The sequence below is a fragment of the Drosophila biarmipes genome, chromosome 3R, assembly GCF_025231255.1.
Source record: "Drosophila biarmipes strain raj3 chromosome 3R, RU_DBia_V1.1, whole genome shotgun sequence".
In the NCBI taxonomy this organism is placed as follows: domain Eukaryota; kingdom Metazoa; phylum Arthropoda; class Insecta; order Diptera; family Drosophilidae; genus Drosophila; species Drosophila biarmipes.
Window position 1 is genome coordinate 31,676,446 of NC_066616.1, and position 19,143 is coordinate 31,695,588.

The 19,143-nt window shown below is 42.9% G+C and overlaps 1 protein-coding gene across 1 annotated transcript in view; it reads left to right on the forward strand.

Annotated features, from left to right (window-relative positions):
- LOC108025207 (headcase protein) overlaps window positions 1–9,200 on the forward strand; it is an 87,657-nt gene extending 78,457 nt beyond the window's left edge. The window contains exons 3-6 of the mRNA XM_017095540.3: window positions 860–1,048; window positions 2,772–2,860; window positions 2,936–3,035; window positions 3,292–9,200. Of these exons, the coding sequence (XP_016951029.2) occupies window positions 860–1,048; window positions 2,772–2,860; window positions 2,936–3,035; window positions 3,292–3,465 (552 nt within the window). The 3' untranslated portion in view covers window positions 3,466–9,200. The remainder of the gene's footprint in view (window positions 1–859; window positions 1,049–2,771; window positions 2,861–2,935; window positions 3,036–3,291) is intronic.
- Window positions 9,201–19,143: the final 9,943 nt, after the last annotated feature.

Sequence of the window (19,143 nt, forward strand, 5' to 3'; positions counted from 1 at the left end):
CGGGTGTCATCTCCGCCGGAGCACAAAGTTCTGGGCAAATATTGGCAAGAGTTGCCCCGGGCTTTCGAGCCATATTAAAAGTGCATTAAACCTGTCCCAGAAAGACATTCCTCGGCTGCAATTGATTGGCACTACGTGTCCTTCGCCGTCATTTCGATACATTCGAGTGTCACTCTCTCTGGTGAATTATTCAACCTGGTCGGAGCCCCCTCCGTGCGAGTCTGAGTGCTGTTATGCCGTCTGGTCAGGTGCCGGACCATCGTCAATTACCCAAACAGAGTCACAAATACTCCCTCATCATTGGGTTAGTTGGCTCTGATTGGCGGTGGCCCGCACTATTCCCACCTTAGTCATATATTCCGTGGATCCTTTCAACACCTCCTGGCTTTTTGACGGCTTTATTACCAGGTGGGAAAGGAAAGTGCGCTGGTCTGAGTCCATCTGCCGGCTCGCCATATTGATTATCGATTTGGGAATTGGCCTGGACTGTTGTTTGGCTGACTGACTTAACTCGGCTACACAGCCACACACCTGTGCACACCTGGCTATGCTGTGTGCATTCAATTTGGGCAACGTGTTGGCCACTTTGGCTTAGACAACGCGCGGAGGAGAGTTGCCCTGGCACGTTTGGATTTTATGGTTCATTTGTTGGCGCTTAGACGCTGGCTGGCTGCCTCGTTTAGTCCCTCGGCAGACATATATTCGGAATGTTCATGGGACCGCCGGCTTCGAGCTGGAATTCGGTGGTTTCAGGGCAGACGAACTTTATTTCGGTTGTGTTTTTCAATATTCTAGCCAGAGATGTGTCCTTTTAAATTTAGATACTAATATTTTTGTATTTTCTCTTTCTGTTTTCCAGATCGAGGACGAGGGCAACCACGGCAACGATGAGACGCGCCTCTTCATCCTCTCCTCGCTGGCCCAGTCCCAGATGAGCCGGGTGGCCTGCATTCTGTGCGAGGAGCCGCTGCTCGTGTTCGATCGCTATCCCCTGGTCGACGGCTCCTTCTTCCTGAGTCCCAAGCAGCATTCCAGCGGCTGCATCGAGGTGAGAAACGATCTAGCAAGTCTTTAGCCCATGTCCTGTACTCAGAAAAATGATCTACTATCAGTATAGTACAATATAATCCAGAGGGATAAAGTGATTACTAATTAAATGGATTGAAAATCTAGCTTAAATATTTATTTTGACCTGAGAAAAGGAACAAAACAATTTTTAGAAAAAAGATTAAATATTTTTCTGTAACTAAAAAATATTAAAATATTTTTTCTGTGACCAAAAGATGTTATAAATGTTGTTATCTGTGACTGATTATAAACATTATTTGGTTCACATATGAATTGAACATATTTGTTGTCCCCTTAGTGATAGTTTCTCTCTGTGTACCCATCATTTATTAAACGTCCAATGTGGCATGGCAACCTCTTCCACACCCACGACCACGCAGCTTTCACTCGCCCACGTGCCCCGGAGAACTTTCAGCTGCAATTAGCGGGGCGAGCTGCTCCATCTCCTCCATTTGGAGTCGCCTCCGACCGCCAGCCACTCCTATTTTCCGTCTTTTTCCCATTTTTTCTGGGGACAGACAGACCCCGCAATTTATGACCCATTTAAGTCAGCGTAATTACGCCAGCGCCCCCAAGAAGAGTCGGGGATTGCAGTTTGCAGTTTGCAGTTTGCAGCTTGCACATTTTGCATTTGATATGGAGGTACTGCACGCACGACCTACGCCTCCATGGGCCTTACTTTTCCCCGATTTCCCTGCCTTTCCCCAGCTGCCTGTCAGTCGCGCTAGATGCCCCTTTTCCCCGGCTTCTGGGGGCTTTAAATTAAGCCTGGATTTATAATTCATTGCCAGCTGCTGCTGCTGCAATCGGAATTGGCTCCTTTGTGCAGTGTGTGCCTCTGCTCCCTTGACTTTGACTTGGGCACTGCGATTCCGCAGTCCTCTGTTCGTGGGCGGCCAACGGCAGTCTCCTGGGCAAGTTTATGCATTTTGCATTTTATTTGAAATTATTATGTCGCGTCGCACTGGCAGCTCCACTCCTGCGCCTTCCCCCCCGAGTCCTTGGCCTTTTGTCAGGAGGCATGCAAGAATGCACTCAGTTCTCTGGGAAAAACCCTCGCTTCCTCGCCCTTTCACAAAGAGCGGAAAGCTGATACCCTAACAAAAGAAGCCGTTTGCTAACTGGCGGTTTATTTGCCTTGCCAGGGCTTTGAAGGGTATTTAAATGGGCAAAAATAAACGTAATTCCTTTGTAAGTTTGTTAGCAAAACGAAAACTGTCTGCCAAAAGGATCTTTGGCAGTCTGTTTGCCTACGGAATATATGCAGGATTACTCATTACTTTAGTGAGGGATTTTTAAAAAGTAATGCATAAGCCCCTTACATATTTACTATTGCCAGACATTTGTTAAAAAATTTAAATAAAATTGTTAAACATTATGCAGAGCCAATCAAAACTTAAGTCCCAACTTTAATACCCCAAAGAAACCCAATTATTTATGCAAAGTCTTTCGGCTAACACAAAGGTATATCCTCAAATTTGGCGCAGAGTGTTCGGGGGCTTAGAAGTCGCCCTTGCAATTCATTCTTTTTCCTGCCATAATTTTTCATTGCTGGCGAGTGTCTGGTGTGGCGGCCCCTGGGCTCCTGCTTGAATTATGCGGCTGGGTCCTGCCCCTTTTTGTCCCTTTGTCTGCACCTTTTTCACCGCTTCCGCTTTCACACAACCCTGACTCCAATCCTCTTTTTTATTGTATTTTTGCAGGTTAAATACGAGGGACGCACTCTCTACTTGACCTCCGTTTGCATGAGCTGCCTGGACGGAACCTCCAGCAGCCGCGTCATCAACTGCAGGTGAGCATCATCGGGGGAAAGGCTGTAGTAATGCATAAATAAATGATAAACTGTGTGTTTCTGCCTCGTTCACAGATTCTGCAAGGAGCCCTGGGATGGCTCGAGCCTGGTGCTGGGCACCATGTACGCCTACGACATCTTTGCGGCCATGCCCTGCTGCTCCGAGAGGTTCAAGGTGAGTTTACAGTCCAATAAGTTGTATTTTAGGTCTTTTGAGAAGCTCAGCTGGGGTTTACTTATCAAAACCTATATTTTATGCCTTGAAAAATGTGTTCTTAACCATAAATAGGGTCCGCTTTCTGCTGTACACTGTGAGTGTGGCGGCAGCGTAACCCAAATATGACCTTAAATTATATCTCTATTATTACCCAAATACTTGCATGAACTCGTTTTAAATTGACCCACTCCCCATCTTTTCCCTGCCTTTCCAGTGCAATAACTGCTTCAAGATGCTGATGCATCCGCAGCAGCGTCTGAGCTTCTACAGTGACTACTCGCACGGGGTGACCTGCCCGTACTGCAACACGCAGGACACGCACTTCGTGAAGCCGCTGAGCTTCTGCTACGCCAAGAGCCCGGCGGCGCGGCTGCCGACGATCGCATAACATGAGGCCCCGTTGGAGTCGCCCGTGGGAACAGGTGCCACCGCCACGCAGGTGCCGAATGCCCAGGGCGCTCCAACGGCCTCCGGCTGCAGCAGCAACAGCAACAGCAACAAGCAGCCAGCGAAGCAGCCGCTCTACAATGCCGCCATCGATTACTCGGCCCCGCTGCAGCAGCAGATTAATCCGGACTTGATCGGAGCCCATCCGCATGCCCAGCAGCACCAGCAGCAGGTGCGGCAGCAGCAGCAGCAACCGCAGCAACAGCCGCAGCAGCAGCAACAACAGCAGCAGCAGCCGACGCAGCAGCAACACCAGCCTGCGGTTAGCGCATTTCAAAGGGCCAACTTCACTCAGCAGCCCCATAAAACCATGAATATGATGGCCATGGCAGATGTGATGAGCAAGTACCAGCAGCAGCAGCAACAGCAACAGCAGCAGCAGCAGCATCAACAACAGCGCCAGCAGCAACACAACCAGCCGCCGCAGCAGCAACATGCAGCACAGAAAGGACTCGAGGGCCTCCTGCTGACCAACAGCAACACAAACAGCAGCAACAGCATCAGCAGCAGCAGCAGTATTAGTAACTTAATCATTAGCCATAATTCAGCCGGCAATCCAGGCGGCAAGATGCAGCCCACCTGGGGCCAGAGCGACGCCATCTCGGCCCTGTGGGGCTGCTCCAGCAGCAGCAGCGGCTGCTCCTCGGGCGGATCGCAGCCCTCGCTGAGCCCGACGGCCAGCAGCCATGGCAACGATGGCTCCAAGATGATGTTGTGGGCGGCGGCCCAGAGCTCCCCGCAAAGTGCAGCAGCAGCAGCAACACTCAGGGATGGATTCAAGGAGTTGCAACAGCAGCAGCAGCAGCACAATCAGCAGGGCCACCACGCCCACGCAGCCTCGCCCACGGCCTCGCTGACCAGCTCCAGTTCGTCCTCGAACGGCTGGAGTGCCTCGCACTACGGCAAGCCCAACATCTGGGAGCTGCCGGGATCGGGATCGTCGGCTGGCCAGAGGACTCCGGCCAGCAGCCACGACCTCTTCACCGATCTCCTGTGCAACCTGAGCATCAGCCAGGACAACGGCAGTGGCCAGCAAGCCAAGGTGGACGCCTCCGCCTCGGACGTCAGCTCGAACTCCTCCTCCTCCGCCGGCGAGCTCCTGGAGGCGGCCAACATCTGGAGGTTTCCCGAGTACGCCAGCCAGCTGTACAACGAGGAGCCCACTGGCGGCGCCGCCGCCTGCATGCAGCTCTTCAACGACTATCTCAACATGAACTAAACGCCAGGCCTGCAGCATTTGTTACTCTAGCTAAATTTATCTAAACAGAAAAAGAACACGCGAAAAATGAGTAAGCAGGAGTGGAAGGAGAAGCGAGAGTTTTAGTTTTTAAAATCATTTGATTTTTTATACAACCACCACACACATCTAAAAAGCGAGAGAAAACAATGCAAACTAAAAACGATTTCTTGTTATTTTTGTTGAGTTTTTTAGTTCTTTGTTTACACACCTACCTAAAACAGAAAAGAGAAGCAATTTTTAGTTTTATTTTATAAAGCAAATTTTTTATACATTTTACCAAAAAAAAACAAAGCGAAATGTAAAACAAAAAAAAAGGAAAACGAGGAAAGAGGGACAAAAAAAGAAACACATTTACATCACGATTGAGGGACACGTTTTATTTAGCAAAAATTGAAGGCAGGGCATTAAATTGTTTAAACAAATCATGATAATTGCTGTGCTGCTCAATAACACAAATTAAAATGCGAGAAAAGCAAAGAAGGAAGGAGTAGAGTAGGAGAGTAAAAGCGAGAAGGGGAGAATATGAAACATTTGCTACAATTTATGAGACGTAATTACAAAACCTAAATTTAACAAACAACATAAGCGATAAGTTGCACATCTTTACCTAAGCGATTGGTAATTATTCCTAGTTTAGTAAGCGAAACGAGAACCTCTAGAGCCGATTAAGTTTCTCCCTCCAGTTCGGAACAGTTCAGTTAGGTCCTCAAGGTAATTCAACCCCCAAACACGCCACCTACCCACCCACTCACACACCCATAGCAGCCGGGCGGCACATGCAGCAAGGTCACCACCACCACCACCCCTTTCGGGAGTATTTCAAGCAGCCCACCCCCACCCACGCCCCCAACTCTCTTAGTTAAGTCCTCGAAAAAGAAAATATAATTAAACTACTTTCGGCGCAGCGTGATCATTAATTATTAAGCTAAGGTTAGGTTATAGCGATCTTGTAAATGTCTAGGGTTCTTCTCTTCGTCTAAATAGCAGAGCAGCCGTATGTGATGGATCTCTAAAGGTAGAGTGACGACCGCAGGTGCGCCCAAACACACATGCGGCACTCACTGTCGATAGGTTTAGTAGTTGTAAGGTCGGTTTTTCTAAATTTTAAATGTGGTTTGCGAGCAAACATCCAACAATTTATAGAGCGGTTCAATGTTTCCTGTTTTGTGTTTATTCCGTGCTTAGAAAAGTCACCAAATCCCCGGGGTAAATGTCCTTCTCCTGTCCCCATCCCTCCCAAATTTGTGAAAATGTTTGGGCAGCCTGAACTTTAACTCCCCTATCTGTGAAATTTTTAATTCAATTGAAAATAGAAACCCACTTGATACTCCCCTCTCTGTGAAAAATAGTCTAGGACACCTTTCCTTTTCCAATTTAAATTCTTTCATAAACCCTGTGACGATTTTAATAAAATTGAAAATAAAACCCACTTGATATGACCCAACTGTGAAAGGACTTTAGGCAAGCTAAACCTTAAAAAACTATTTCTTTTTCGTTTCCAAAAGTTCTGTGAAAGTTTTAATGAAATTGAAAGTAAAACCCCACTTGATATGACCGTCTGTGACACCCAGTTCAACTCTCTGAATCTGTGTTAAATTTTCCTTTTTGGTTTTATTTATTTTTCAATTTAAAATTCTGTGAACATTTTAATGAAATTAAAAATAAAACCCTTGATATGGTACCATCTGTGAAGAAAGGTTAGGCCAGCTAAACCTTATACTCGTTTTTCATTTCTTATACTTTCCCATTTTAAAATTGTGAGACATTTTAATAAAATTAAAAGTAAAACCTCCCATCTGTGAGAAAATGTTTAGGCAGCCTAAACTCATAAATCGATCAGCTGGAACTGTGTTACATAACCCCATTCCCTGAAAAACCCTCGTGTTCGTTACGAACCCTAAAAAGTAGACCCCTAAGCTTCGTCAAATCATCTGTGAGCAGAGTGTCGCTCCTTCTCCAAATAGTATTCCTCTCCGAAAAACAGATATTAGCGAAAAGTTGCGACTCTTTTTAAAAACCTTCACTGTGAAAGTTCGAAAAGAACGAAATTTTTATAAAAAATTCTAAAACCACACGAAATTGTGACTAGGCCAGGCCAAAAAATCCCTTGTGAAACCAAGTTGAGAACAAACATTTTCAGAAAATGTCTAAACCCAGACCCCAAACCAAAATTGCCTCCTTTAAGACAGCCAAACTGTGAGATCCCCCAATTTGCTCAACCCCCTGTGAAATTATCCTTCGAAAGGATTTCTGATTTTGAGAAAAATTTAAAACCCCAAACCCGAAAGCAATTGTGAAGGCGCCTAGAATGGGCAGTTAACCTCCTTGGTTTCCGTTCATTTTGGATAGTTTTTCACTTCTGTGTTTCGATCAAGGCATTGCCTGGAATTTTTTCAAAAAGAATTCAAAACCACCCTCAAGTATCTGTGAATACCCCATCCCAAAAACCCCCAACAACCCCTATTTGCCCCCTTTGGTGACTTTTGGTGAGGGACCTGCTTGAAATACAAAAACCCTGGGGATCAGGAGTGGGATCCCAAGCCCGCATGTGCTGCAGTTTTCCAGTAATCACAAATCGAACGCCTCCTTTTGGGCATTTAGCATTGCCGCCATTTTACATACCAAATAATACACGTTAATTTAACGACAATTTTTCAGAACGCAGGAAGGGACAAACTGAGTGATAGTAAATTTTTTGTATACAAACCTACGCTAGCGAGACGACTTCGTTATGCCTACTTATAGAACTACCATTAAGTTTATAAGAACACAACCTTTACCCTATAAACCTACACCTAACTAACCTAAACCTAAACCTAAACCTATACCTAAATTGATAGAAACTAACGACAAGCGACACTTTTGGCATTTACTTGAGAGGATTATATATAGGTTTGGCACAGTTATATATAATTTTCGTCTAAATTTAAGGTTTTAATCTAATATACATGTACGCGCAGAGGAAGGAGAGGAATGAACTTACTTATAGGCAAACCCCACATGACACTCGACACAGATACAGATACAGATACAGCATGTAGTTATATAGATATTTAATTGGAGTAACCCGTAGCCCTACACTACACTACACTACAAATTATATTGGTAATAAGTTCTACGCAAGCTAAGGCTGCCTTTTCGGGAGAGAAAAGGCAGTGGCACCCGCACCACCAACTACTCGTAAGTCAGCCCGTGTTTTAGTTTGATTCAGTGTTTGTTTTAGTTAAATGTGCTAAATAAATGGAACACAAACTTATGCCCACCTCAGCCACCAAGAAGACGAAGCAGAGAATCGAATTGTAGAGAGCCCTAAACATTAATAGTCAGACTTCCGATCACAACTAACTCTAATGAATCGTAAACCCTAGACGGCGAAGGATACCATAGTAGGAGTCCTTAAGAAATGACGAAGAGACGGCGTTTGAGCGAGAGTAAAACACATTAAAATGTAATTTATATTACCTCCTTAGCAAAAATCAATAACAAATAACGAATAACAAGTAACAATGTTTTCTAATGCATATTAAACTATGATAAATCAAGGCGAAGTAAAACAAAATATGTACGTTTAAATCAAGTAATTAATTATAAACGATTAAAAGCAGTTTTTGTTTAGTTCATAATTTCTACTCAGTAAAACACACTTATATTTTATGTTAACGAATGAAATATTTGCGCGCCTTCACCCCGCCCCTTTTCGGTCCTCTGACGGTCTTCAGTTTCTGGAACATGCCAAAACCCGTGTAGCAGCAGCAAAATGTTTAAACTTTAACCGAAATTCTTAAAAACCAATTTTTGATGGCTCCCTCCGAGCTCTCTCAGATCATCTGATGACGAAATGTACAAATTGGTGAAGTTTAGGCACTTTCAACCGCGATCCTTCCCCGCCTCCGATTCCCCAAGGCCAAGGCAATATGGCGCAGCAGATATTTCCGAAATTATACTCCCAAAAAGCACCCACTCTGTATCCACCCCGAACCCATCCACCAAATTTATAGATTGATTTTATGCTCCCGAATGTAATTTTGTTTAATTAAATATACACACTTAGCACACTTTGTTTACGCCTAATTCATAATGTGTAATATATGTATACTTTGTACCTTTTTATGTTATACACCATCCCCACGATCCCGATCCCCGCCAGGAACCGATCCCTCGCCCAGTGTTTAATCCCCTCGCCCTACGCTCCTCCTCTCCTACACATTTTGGCAATTCAACTTGAATGTCTACTTTTAATGTAATTTAGTTGAATATTTTAGTTGATTTTTATTATTATTATTCGTACTCCGTATGGAAAACTAAATAAATTTAATTGTATTTCAATAAAAACGAAAAAAGGACAAAAATTACACACTTTCTGCTATTATTATTACTACAATTAATATTGAATTTTTGTTGAATTTTCAAATGATTAAATGAAATATTTTTAATAATTTCTCTTTGGTTTTATTTACCCCACATATTATTTGGTACCCTGTATTATTTCGGTTGCAACTGCATTGATAACGAGATATAACTAACTGCCGGACGAAGAAATGCCGACTAGAAGGAGCAGTATTGCTTAGCATCTGGTGGGGAACTACCCACCCAGACCTTGGCTCCCGATCCAGTCTCCTCCGATCGCGACTAAGTTTAGCAGCTACCTCAGTTTAGCCACATCGATAGGGTCTTGAAGTCTTAAAGTACATATTTACTCGACGTAGGAACATGTTAATCGCAGCTTTTGAATCACAAGGATAGCTTAGAACACCCAGAGTTGTATGAGGAGTGTGCAACGATTATTTAGATCCCCGGCCTAGTCCCCGACTTTGGATTACACCCTTTCCGTTCCTTAGCCAACTTGCTTACTGAGTTACCTGCGTCCCCTGATGCACTAAATCAATTTCTTAGTTGAATTTTGAGTTGAAAGCGCAGAAAGCTGAGATGAGAAGGATGATGGTCAATGTTGTAGTCGAATTTTTGTTCACGTTTGTTCTCGTTAAGTTGAAGATTTCAAGCCAAAGTACAAACCTTAAATCAATTCTTCGTAATTCCTAAACACCTATCGTAATACCTATCCCAGGTCCCCGTTTCTTTGAAGTTTATAAACACCAACCTAAGTTCGCTTGAGGGCGTCACGGCCTCGTCCCCAGGAATGGGCTGCACTTGTTTAGCATTAAGTGTACTTTATATACGATAGCGAGTCAAGAAGATACATATAAAGAGGAGATCCCAAAGAAAACTTTAGTTGCATTTTCGGCATTTTGCACAGGTTTTGCTAGAAACGAATTTGGTTTACTTACTATAATTCGTGTCCGTAATTGGTATTGTATTTGAATATTGTATTGGAATTATCCCTAGATTAAGTAAGCGAGCAGGAGAAGGAAGAACCGATGTGTGACGAACCGCTGGTTAAGTGGACCAACAGTCGGTTGATCAGATCTTTGGGTCCTCGTAAGATCATTATTACTAGGCGTAGGCGTAGGCGTAGGCGTAGGCGTGTAGGTGACCCACCACCGGTGACCTACCGAAAACTGGAGTGTTGAGCAAGCAATACGAGCGAAGGCCCCACAAGGCAGCCAATCTGCGGAAACTGCAAGAGCCCCGACTCGCCGCCTCTGGGCTTTTTGATTTAGCTAATAGGTTACATAGTAGGAAACACTGCGCCACACTAAGCCACACCCCACACCACACAGCACACACTATATCTACTTAATATTATATATCTTTTCGAGGCGAACTCGTGCTGATTATGATGTGGAGTATGAATTGTCGAACAATCGTTGCCATTTATTTCGCTATAAGTCACCAGTCCAAGTCGTGTCTATGTGTTGTACTTAGGTTTTAGCAGTGCCCACAGTTCGTTTTTAACTTATAACCCTCGATGTTGTGTTTTGTTCTCTGTAGGATCATGTATTACCCTAGACTAGGACTATAGCATAGCCTAAGCTTCAGATATATCTAGTATATAGTATATAGAGTACGTAGAGTGTAGGGATAGGGAGGGCGAGAAGCGATAGGCGATAACCGGACATCCGGAATCAAAGGACTGATCCTGTGCGCGTGTGTGTCGATACTTGAAATTGTGATCCAAGACTGACTGACTGAAATAACTCCAAGCAAGGCAGATGATAGGGATAAAGCATAAGTACTATATAGAACATCCAGGCCATTCAGGTATGCGAACTAATCAAGAATTCAAGGACTTCCAGCGAACACAGAGACTAACTACGAAGCAACAAAAGCAAACAGAACTTTCTACCTCATTGTTGAAACGTTTGTAGCCGAGTGTGTGGCTCTTTAGCACCCGACAATACCTCAGATGCAGAACCAAAAAACCAACCAAGAATCGAAGATCGAAGATCGAAGATCGATGATCGATGATCGATGATCGATGATAGGAGATTTGAAGATTGAAATGGGAAGAGGAGAGAGCAGAGAGCAGAGAACAGAGAACAGAGGATTTAGCAGGAGACGAGATGAAGGACTGTCAGTGTAAATTTGAATACGTATTACGAGTTAGTAGTCATCACTCCATCTCCATCTCCATGTCATACCACCTCATCTCCAGTCACGTCAGTCATATCACACACACAGTCAAACGCCACACACACACTGCCACAGTCTCAGGACCCACTCGTATCATCGCATTCCATTATCTTAGGGATACCCAGAGTTAGAAGTCACGCGCAAGAAGACAACACCAAGGCAAATCAAATCATTCCAATCGAAGCACTCGAAACGAATCATTTAGGCTAAGCGACGAGCAGGACAGCCACAAAATAGTTGATAAGCACCAGAATTGGCATCATTAACAATCATTTTGCAACTGAAACGCACCTAATTTTAAATTTTGCACTTGGATTCACTTGATTTCCGATTGAAAAGAGCTCCCCGATATGTGATATTTAATTGGTAATTGCAAAATTGAATTTGAAACCGAAGTGGATAGGGAAGAGGTTAAGAAACGCGAAGGAAACTCAACATCTGTGAGCATTGGCTTAGCACTTAAGTTCGAAAGAGATTAAGGATTATATATACTTGTATTTAGATCCGTAAATTCGTCAAATCGGATTCGGATTCGGAACACCAACTGTGAGCGCATTGAAGATGTCAGAGATCTGAAATCAAATGAAATTTAAGGAAATCGTATGTGGTATATTTTTTGGCTTGAAATTTGTAAAATTCGCATAGGAATCGAATTCGATCGTCTATTTTGGATACTGTACGAGTACTTCGGTAAGCTTAGGTTTAGTTCTTCCACGAAAATTGAAAATGAGTCTGCATCACATCTGCTAGGAAACGAAACAATCATGCCCCTTTCGAAACTCATAACTGTGACGAAATTTACACAATCGCCGGCATTCGAGACACAGATTCTCCCCTAAGTTAATCAAAATTGAAAGAGAAACATTTTTGTGGCTGCCTCGAAGGAAATAAAGGTTAATCACTCGCTAAGTAGAACCGCTTTTGGGTCCCCTAAGGACCCCCAGGCATAGACATCTAAGCTCTAGGCTAAGCACGCTTCCCAACTAACCCCCTGGGCCCAAAAAGGGGCTCCAAGGGGTCCATCATTGTACTCACTCTCTTAACACACTCACACACGAATACAAATTAATGGAATAATTACCTCAGATTAGAATTTTTCTAGTTTAATTCTTACAAATATACATATAAATGTTAAATGACGAGAAAACCAAAACCAAAAAGCAAAACTAACGAAAATATTATGAAAATCACTTATACACTCCGCAAAAACGAGCGAAACGAAACGAGCATTTTTTAATGGCGAGTTATGAGAAATTTTAATAGTAAAATTCAAGAGCAATTTATTATACAAAGGCAAAGAAGGAATAACACATAATTACCTAAGCAAATACCACACATACATCAAAATGCATGCAATCTCAACTAAACTAAACCAAGTCAAGTAAACTAACTAAAGTAAATTAATGCAAACTTTTAATGTTTCCCCCGTAAATATTATATATAAATACTCATATACATATAGACCAAGAACGCTGCCAAAAACAAAGAATATCGAAGCTGCCACTCCCACAAATCGAACTCCCAAAAATCTAAGAAAGCCCCAGCTCAACCAAAAAAAGTCAAGACAGAATAGAGAGGAGTACCATATTGTAGGGACTTTATACATGTATATCTTTTAACATATATTGATCTTGGCTATTATTATTGCATTATTACGCATTACGCACTGCGAGTATCGTATATCGATTATTGAGTATCGAGTATCGAGTATCTATTATATATGGCATATATTGTATATGAAGTTTTCATTGTACTATTTAATAATCTATTGGAGATGGATCCTTGTATGTTTCGTTATAAGTATTTCATATTTCATACACACCTACACACACACCCACTCATACTCACTCACCTCACACACACACTCGTACACACACCAACACACCGACACTGGTCATCCTTGAGGTCCTTTCCTCAGGGGGCGGGACGGGGTCCTGAAGCCTCGGCTGGGCGTGGCCGCGCCTACTCACATAGAAGAATTTCTGCTGCTCAGGTAAAGGCGTTGACCACGCCCCGCCCGGTCCAGGACACGCCCACCACCCCCGCCCCTTTCCGAAGGACCCAGGACGGGATGCATCGAGCCAAGGATTTTGTGTTAAATTCCGTTTATTTAGTTAAAACTAGTATTCCGTCTCTTTCAAACTTCGAGGCTCAGAAGAAAGCGGGAAAGGTGGAGAAAGCGAGGAAAGAGAGCGAGAAGTAGAGGAGCCATAGTGGAATTTTGTTTAAGTTTTTTGTTTCGTTTCTATTATTGAAAAGGAAATTTATGCAAATAATAAGATAATAATATTAAACAAAGTACACTTTACCTTATTTAGATGCAATGAAACTTTAATTCCTTGAATTAGTCAAATTTGATTTTGGACCTGAACAAAAACAAAATACAAAAACCACAAAAAAATACAATTAAATGTGTAAAGAAATCAAATAAAATACTTGCTAAAAATAGACAAATGTGCCGCAGGATGGGGACAGAAACAGGCTCCAGCCGAAACCGAAAAATCGAATAACGAAATGTGGGTCCCTCATCCTGTTTGGGCACTCCTCCATTTTGGGTTTTGCCTGGAAAGCGAATGTAAAACGAATATTTATTGTGTATCTCTTACTAAGCTAACAAAAAGCGAGCATCCTTTGATTTCCTTGTTGAAAACTAAAGCAAATATACAAAGCGAAGAGCGAGCGGAGAGAAATTACAAAGTAACATTGAACGATACAAAAAACATGAACCTCAGCACTCCTGCATCCTACACAAATGTAACAAAATGCAAAAAAGATAACCCTAAACAAATCCTAGCGAATCAAACGAAGAAAGCGAAGAAGGCAGAGAGCCAAGAAGGCGAAGAGAGCCAGTGAGAAAGCAGAGAAAGCAGTCAGCGAAAGCAAAAGCAAAAGCGCCCCTCCCCCTTTTCGAAAGTACAAATTGTTTTTATTGTGAGAGGATCTTTTATCGAAACAAAGTTGAAATGGCAAACTGATCGATAATTATCGATTGGTGTCGATAGGCAGGCGGAGTCTGAGAACCACACCGTGAATTCTGTTCGATCCATAGTTTCAGCCCAACTTTGCTTCCGAACAACCAACCGAAAAAGAAAAACCAAACCAAAAAGCTAACGAATGTAAAATTAGTATTAACTCGGAGAAAGCTAACCCGTAGAAGCTTACCGGATATCGTCTATCGATACCAGCAGCAATATTCCTTTGCCAGCCTCTCTCTAAGCTAACACACACACTCGACACACTCACTCATCTAGACACTCACACCCTCATCCACACTCATCTACACTCATCATTGGCATTACATCATCAAACTAAAAAAATATAAAAAATAAAAGAAAAGAAAAGATAATACTAGAAACACACTACAAGCATATATTGTACTCCCACATTTAGCACTTAACACATTCATACATAAATCACTCATGATATGCGTATTTGTCTCTATTTATAATAATAATAAAGTAATAATATACAGAATATGTAACATTTACTATGTACTACCTTATGAATCGATTACACTTCTAATTATATACCTAAATATATATATATATATTTTGTATAAGCGATCGGGTTGGATCGATCCAGCAGACTCTTAAAGAACACAAAGAAACTTTCAATAAAGCGCGACCATTGTCGCTTATAATCATCAAGAACCCAAAACTCTAGGAAATTTGTATTTATTGGATGGGTGGATAGATTTTTAAATGAGAATGTGGTTTTTTGAAACAGGATTATAAAGTCCCCAAGGCCTATCTAGTGAGCTTCTGCCGATGCTCTGCCGCCACATTTACTGGAGTACTTTATTTTGTGTCCAGAGCTTAGTAGTTCCATAAGCTAAGTAATCTGTGAATAGAATGGGATAAAGTGAGTTCGGATTGATGTGTGGCCAACGATAAGTGCCCTTGGGGCAGAATCACTTTTGTTTTCGGTGGGGCGACCTGGGATGGGGTCAATTCCCTTAGCTTAGCCGATAATCGCAGCTAGAGTCCAGCTGTGGCAGTTCAATTAGCGTCTTGAAGCAGCTACCGAGTACCTGCCCGGCTTTCTAATTAACTTTGCCGGGGATGTGGATGTGGATGTGGTACTTCGGGCTGCGGACTTAGCCACATCTGTACGACGTTCGCTGAGTGGCAATATGGAATCCAATTTCAGCTCGGCAACAAAATTGCACTCGAAAGGAGTCTGCTTCACCCGTTCCCACTGCCACACACAATGTACAAATTCAATTGCAACTAATGCACTTCATGCGTCTTCTGGGTGAGGAGGCCCCCAGTTGCCCACAAAATATCCTCGCACCACGCAGTTCTCCACTTTCCCGCAGACGTGTCTGCGTGTGAAGTCTAAGCTGTTTGGCCGCGGGCGCAGGGTCGGCACGAAGGACTCCTGCCTCGCCCCAGGATGTGTGTGCCCGGCGAGTCAAGGAGCTGAGAGCGGAAATCAAACACGAGGCGAGGATTGCTCGCTTCTTAGCCCGCAGATGAGCATCTTGGTGCTAGGGAGGAAGTACTCCCTCGTCCGATTAGCAAGGAAGGTGCACTGAGGGAAATAAATATGACTACTAAACCAGGAATTTAAAATGTAAAGCTCAAAATGTGTTCGATTTCTATGATAATTAATATAGAGTATCCTCAATTTATCTTATAAAATAAGTACAGAATTATAATTGCATTTTCTTTTTCTGATTAGCTGTATATAAATAGATTTCAATTTTGTTTGATTTCTCCCAGTGCAGAAACGTTTCCTCCTCTCGAGTGCCCCCTGTCACGCTGACTTTCGGGGTTCGGAAAAGGGGGGTTCGTGGTGCGGGCTCAGGTTCAGCTCCAGACCACTCCCTTTCAGCCCGGAGCTCTTGGCCGCAGCTGTGGCTCTGGCTTTGGCTCCCGGGCTCTGGTCCTGGTCCTCGTCCTGACTGTAGGAAATGGTCCTAGGTGGTTTTGGTTTGGCTTGGCCGAAAGAAGGGGAGGTAACGTGGCCGGCATGGCAAATATTTAACGCAAACAATGCGCTTAAATCAAAAGCGAGCCATGTCTGCGGCATAACTGCGCGTGGGGCAGACAGGCGAAAGGGGGGGCGATTTCCCCGCCCATGTCCTTGCGTCAAATCTATTTAACCTCACACGTTGCAGGTCCTTTTTCCAGGTCCTGCTGCTGATGCTGCTCTTTAGTTTTAATGCTCGGGGTCCGAGGCTGCGGAGGAGCATGCAAATCAGCTTTTTATTCGACTGGCCTCCCGACTGACTCGCCTCTCAGATCCTGATCCCTATCCCGATCCCAGAGTGCCAACCTGGGTGCATAAGTTCGCCACGGAATGACCCTCTGGGGAAATTCATAGTTGATACTGGTGGCCATTGAACTGTTCGGGGCTAAAAAGTCAGAGGGACAGGCAATAAACACAACAGTCGATAGCCAAAGTTGCAGCACTGCCAAAAAGTTTATTTATATTTGGGGAAATGAAATAGAAAGTTGGCTGCATTTCATAACAAATAATACTGAAGCAAAAATATATATGTTCAATGGTTTATGTTTATTATCTTTTAGATTTATGGAACCGACTGACTTTCTTTTTAATGTTTTATGATATATTTTTAAAATATTCTAAAACCAAAATCATGTAAAATAGTATTAGTTACGATCTTAAGTATTCAGAAATTACTCTTTCATAATCCCTTTTTCAACCTTAAATGCTTTTGCCTTCCGAAACGCATTTCTCAGTGCTGGGGACAGGACCTAATCTTCATCTCAGCCATGTCAAGCCAAAGTTTGTGGCCCAAAACTTTGGCAGTTCCCTCGTGGCAATGAAAGTGGTCAGTTAAAAAATGTCAACCCCCGTTTGAAGATGCTTGACTGAGACAAAGGGCACCGAAGTATGGCAAAAGTAATATGTCTGGGCATGCATAATTACCAAACTTTGCGGCCGGGACCCATAAGTCATACTCCTGCCAAGTGACCAAACGGACAAGAGTCCTGTGCCAGGATTTATGTATGTAAATCTTAGAGGGCGAGGAGGTGGGCTGCAAATTAAACACGACACTGCGTCGTTATCTTTATAAATCAAAGGGAATTACAAGCCCATATTCTCAACCCCCTCTCAGAAATACAGCCCACATGTGAATGCCGCAAATTGTGGAAATTGTTGCAAACCCTTTCGGCAAACAGCTCAAAGGATTCAGTGGCCCCGCTCCTCCTCACCGCTTGTGGACATATTTTTAATGATTTATTTCCAATTTAAGCAAGATTTGGTACTTAAGACGCTCTGCCTAATGGCCGTTTGGCACCCACCACCCCCGGGGCACAAGGTCAGTGGTCACCCGGTCCTTCTGGCACTGGAATTCCCGGCCTCCAAGATAAAAGGGCGCAGCCTCTCCATTTCCCCCGGCTTCCTTTCGGGTAGTGTGCTAATATGCAAATCCAATTTATTGCACTGCCCTCCCCAAACTCTACACTTTCTGTTCTGCGCTGAGAAAAATATATACTGTAACTCATACTTCAGTTCAAAATAGTTATTTCATGTTGGAAACTATGTGTAAGACAAAATTACGGAAAAATATCAAATATTGTAAAATATATTGGTTTACTGGACATAAACTTTTTAAAACATTAAGGCTTTAAAAGTTTTTGTGGAACAAACTTAGACTTCCAGAAATTTGCTTTAATATGTAAGTGAATTTTGTAAGTATTTTTTCCTCAGTGCTCCCATCCTGGTTGTCCTTTGGCCGGGCGTGAGTTATACGAATCCTTTTTATCTCGACTGTCGCCTGGCGTGCGTCGGGCGCATAAATCTTGTATAAGTTCGCTCCTTGGCAAGGAGTCAATATGCTAAATCAGCAGAATCCTTTCCTCCCCTGCAAGGATTCACCGGGAAGGATGTTTGGACAGCTGCTAAGACATTTCAATAAAGCTGGAAGCCGGTATATATGCTGGTACATCCGAAGGCGACAACGCTTATGCTTCTTGGCTGGATGCTCCTCTCGAATTCCCCCGACCGATGTTTGTTGAATTTTAATCATTTGCGTGATGCAGCCCCAAGTGGGGAATGCTACCTAGCTACAACTCAATCGATAGCGAGAGTGGGAGAAAGTGAATAACGAAACGGAGAAAGGTGGGTGGATTGTGTGATTCTCTAATTGTGTGCATTTAAATATTTCTATTTTACGAGGGTCCGAATTTTAACCCATTTTCATGTTCGGTTTTTCCGTATTCCCCATGGGTTTCAGAATAGGAACCGAAAACCGCACTTCTAGAAACCATAACTTGGGTAATTGGATCTCGATTTCGATGTGGGATACCTCTTTGAGTTTGTGCTTTAATTCTTTAACAGGCTGCATTTAAATATTTCTGTTTTACGAGGGTCAAAATTTTAACCCATTTTCATGTTCGATTTTTTCATAAACCCCATGGGTTTCAGAATAGGAACCGAAAACTGCACTTCTAGAAACCATAACTTGGGTAAATTGATCTCGATTTCGATGTGGGATACCTCTTTTAGTTTGTGTGTTAATTCTTTAACAGTCTGCATTTAAATATTTCTATTTTACGAGGGTCAAAATTTTAACCCATTTTCATGTTCGATTTTTTCGTATTTCCCATGGGTTTCAGAATAGGGACCAAAAACTGCACTTCTTGAAACCATAACTTGGGTAATTTGATCTCGATTTCGATGTGGGATACCTCTTTGAGTTTGTGTTTTAATTCTTTAACAGTCTGCATTTAAATATTTCTGTTTTACGAGGGTCAAAATTTTAACCCATTTTCATGTTCGATTTTTTCGTATTCCCCATGGGTTTCAGAATAGGAACCGAAAACTGCACTTCTAGAAACCATAACTTGGGTAAATTGATCTCGATTTCGATGT